The sequence below is a fragment of the Etheostoma cragini genome, chromosome 8 (genome assembly GCF_013103735.1).
Source record: "Etheostoma cragini isolate CJK2018 chromosome 8, CSU_Ecrag_1.0, whole genome shotgun sequence".
NCBI classification, from domain to species: domain Eukaryota; kingdom Metazoa; phylum Chordata; class Actinopteri; order Perciformes; family Percidae; genus Etheostoma; species Etheostoma cragini.
The window spans coordinates 1269093-1272218 of NC_048414.1; the positions used below are offsets into that span (position 1 = coordinate 1269093).

The following is a 3126-nucleotide window of genomic DNA, read 5'->3' on the forward strand; positions in this document are numbered from 1 at the left end:
CACACACACACACACACACACACACACACACACACACACAAAGACAGAGACACACACACACAGACAGACAGACAGACACAGACAGACAGAAACACACACACACACAAACAGAAACACACACACACAAACACAGACAGACACAGTTTGTTAAGGAACTGAAATTATGATTTTTTGATATGTTTCCATATCAATATTTTTTGTAGCTTTGCTTTCTGTTGGGATGCTGACAAAATGTCCTTTAATGTTTGGATATCTTCAGAAGACAGCTAATCCCAGACGTAAAGGAAGCTTACAAATATAGTCAGACCAAAACTAGGCCATTTCAAAGTAGTCTGTTCAGCCAATCACACCAGCTGGTTTCATCCAGACAACCAATGAGGAAGGGGCATAACATCAACATAATGACATAACATCACCCCCAGGTGGCCACATGGAGACATTGCAACAATGCCAATGCGTTCTTCATGTTACATTAGATAAACATTGGCAAAGAAGAATTCCAAAATGTGAACTATGACTTTTCATCTTTAGGCCCAAAATAATAGAGGTATTAGATTAGATATAAAATTAGATATAAAGTACATTGGTATAAGTTGTATGCAAATACCCTTTAAAGGTTATTTTATATGTTAAGATCGAGAAAACGCCCCTTTGACCTCACAGAGTCCAACATTAATAATTGAAAATGAGGCTTTCAGAGTGTGTGTGTGTGTGTGTGTGTGTGTGTGTGTGTGTGTGTGTGTGTGTGTGTGTGTGTGTGTGTGTGTGTGTAGAAAGAAAGCAGAAATGTGTGGACCTCCTGTGTGCAGTGGATCTGCAGCTGGGGGTCCAGCCTGTAGTCCAGCGCCGACTCCTGCAGGATGACCTGGATCTGGGCCTCACAGTCTGGAGACAAACGCTGTCGCATCGCAGAAAACACACATGAATATTTTCATTAACTAAACAATAGCTAATTAATAAATAATATAACAAGCTTAATAGCGTCTCTTTAAGAAATCTAAGACGAAGACTTGGATCAACGGGTCTGACCTGGTCGGAGTATTTGAGCTTGAGGCAGGAGATGACCTGACCCTCCAGCTCGCTGTCCGCCGTCGCCTTGTTCAGGATGGGCTGGCAGAACTTTGGGATGTCGGCTTTACAGGCCTTCCTCAGGACTGGGTTGAGCCTGTAGTCTGCAGACACGCACACACACAGACACACACACACACAGACACACACACACACACACACACACACACAGACAGACACACTTTCAGAAGGGTGATGTGAATTAAGCTGAGTGGAGAGTTTGTGTATGTGTGCGTGTGCGTGTGCGTGCGTGCGTGCGTGCGTGCGTGTGCGTGTGTGTGTGTGTGTACCTGTGTTCTGGGTGATCTGTCTCTTGGTGATCATCTGCTTGCATTTCGGGTCCATCAGCTCGCTGTTCTTGTTCTGTTTCAGACACTGGAGAACGTTCTTTCCCTCCGACTCCGTACAGAACCGCTGAAAACACACACACACACCAAACTCAGTTCCAGACCGGAGCAAAACACATTACACCAAAACATATCAATGTCCGATGTCTTCCGCGCTAAAAGCTCACAAATCGGATAGTTTACATTTCTGTTGTAAAAACTCAAAATATGTCAGAATTACTGTGATTCACATGAGAACACTGCAGATGGGATGAGACTTTACAGCCAGGCTCAAACACTGAGCATGTTGTGTTGGAATCACTAGGACACCAGTACTCATACGGGGCCACGAACGGATCAGCACCAGCTTACATCAAGGACATGGTCAAGCCCTACACCCCACCCCACCCCGCCCCCCCCACTCCACATCAGCCAACCTGCTCGCTGCCCCCTCACAGCGGGGGACAACTGATCACTCAACAAAATCCCAACTGTTTGCTGTCCTGGCTCCTAATTGGTGGAATGAGCTCCCTACTGACATCAGGACGGCCAAAAGCCTACGCATCTACCGCCAAAGGCTAAAAACAGGTCTCTTTCAACTACACTTTGGATGAACATGAAGAAGAAAAAGAGAAAAGGACAAAAAATCTTGAAACTGCCCTTTCACATGTCTTTGTAGTTTTGCTTAATTAAGGCTAATGTACTTGCACGTGCTGCTTGCAGTCATGAGTTTGCACCTTCTACACACTGCAGGTTTCCCCGACCTACCCTGATCATGTGCTTGCAGACTCTCATCAGCTGGTAGTCCAGTTCAGGATCCACCATCTCGTTCTCCTGCAGCTTGAAGATCCGCTGGTGGCAACGCTGAGTCAGCTGACGCTTGTTCTCCTTCAGACACTCGATAACCTACAGAGACAACTCTTAGTTTGTAAGTCTATACTACAGTGTTTTACCATGTGTGTCGTTTCTAAAAGCCACGGCACACCTGTACTCGCTTCATAAAGCACTTTTCAGTCCCCAGAACTTCTTCTGGAATTCTACCTGATAAAATGGGCTCCAAATGCTGCCGTCAGCTGACAACACAACTGGACATTACAACAACAACTGTGTGTGGCGGCTGACCTGTGCGTTGCCGAAGGCCACGTTCTGACACAGCCGGCTGATGTCCTGCTTACAGGAGTCGTACAGCTCCGGCTCCAGGCGGATGTCCTCCGACTGCAAAGAGGTTCAGTGGGATTTTTAGAGGGTTTACAGAGAAACACAGGCACAACAAAAACAGAGATACTTTGAATCTGTGCAGGAAAGAAACTCAGACTGGCTTAAGGAAACATCTCAAGAGAGATGAAACTATCTCAGGGGAGAAGAGCAGAAACTTTTTTGCTGAGGTTTCACGAATGTTTGGAAGGTAATTTGGTCCGTTTACAAGGTGCTAGATGTCATTCCCACTAAACTTCTGCTCCAATTTCTCTTGTTGTTCTTGGAAATCACACAGATCCTTCGTAAATAGTCCCCTGGCTGACTGACTGCGTTGGTGACCCCTGTGTCTGTGAACGTACCATCTCCACCTCCTCCACCCGAAGCTGTTTACGACATTTGATGGACACTCGCTGCTCCTTGGCGTCCTGCAGGGTGTCGTTTCTCACCGTGGTGCTGAGGCAGATCACAACGTCCACCCTGAACGACAGGAAGACAAGAGGTCGGTCACACACACACACACACACACACACACACA

The 3126-nt window shown here is 46.4% G+C and overlaps 1 protein-coding gene across 1 annotated transcript in view; it reads right to left on the reverse strand.

Annotated features, from left to right (window-relative positions):
- Positions 1-3126, reverse strand: part of LOC117949016 (Golgi apparatus protein 1-like) — a 36457-nt gene that overhangs the window by 1911 nt on the left and 31420 nt on the right. Inside the window, exons 17-22 of the mRNA XM_034879007.1 lie at positions 2951-3068; positions 2517-2609; positions 2163-2300; positions 1359-1482; positions 1030-1172; positions 755-898 (exon numbers count right to left, since the gene is read on the reverse strand). Of these exons, the coding sequence (XP_034734898.1) occupies positions 755-898; positions 1030-1172; positions 1359-1482; positions 2163-2300; positions 2517-2609; positions 2951-3068 (760 nt within the window). The remainder of the gene's footprint in view (positions 1-754; positions 899-1029; positions 1173-1358; positions 1483-2162; positions 2301-2516; positions 2610-2950; positions 3069-3126) is intronic.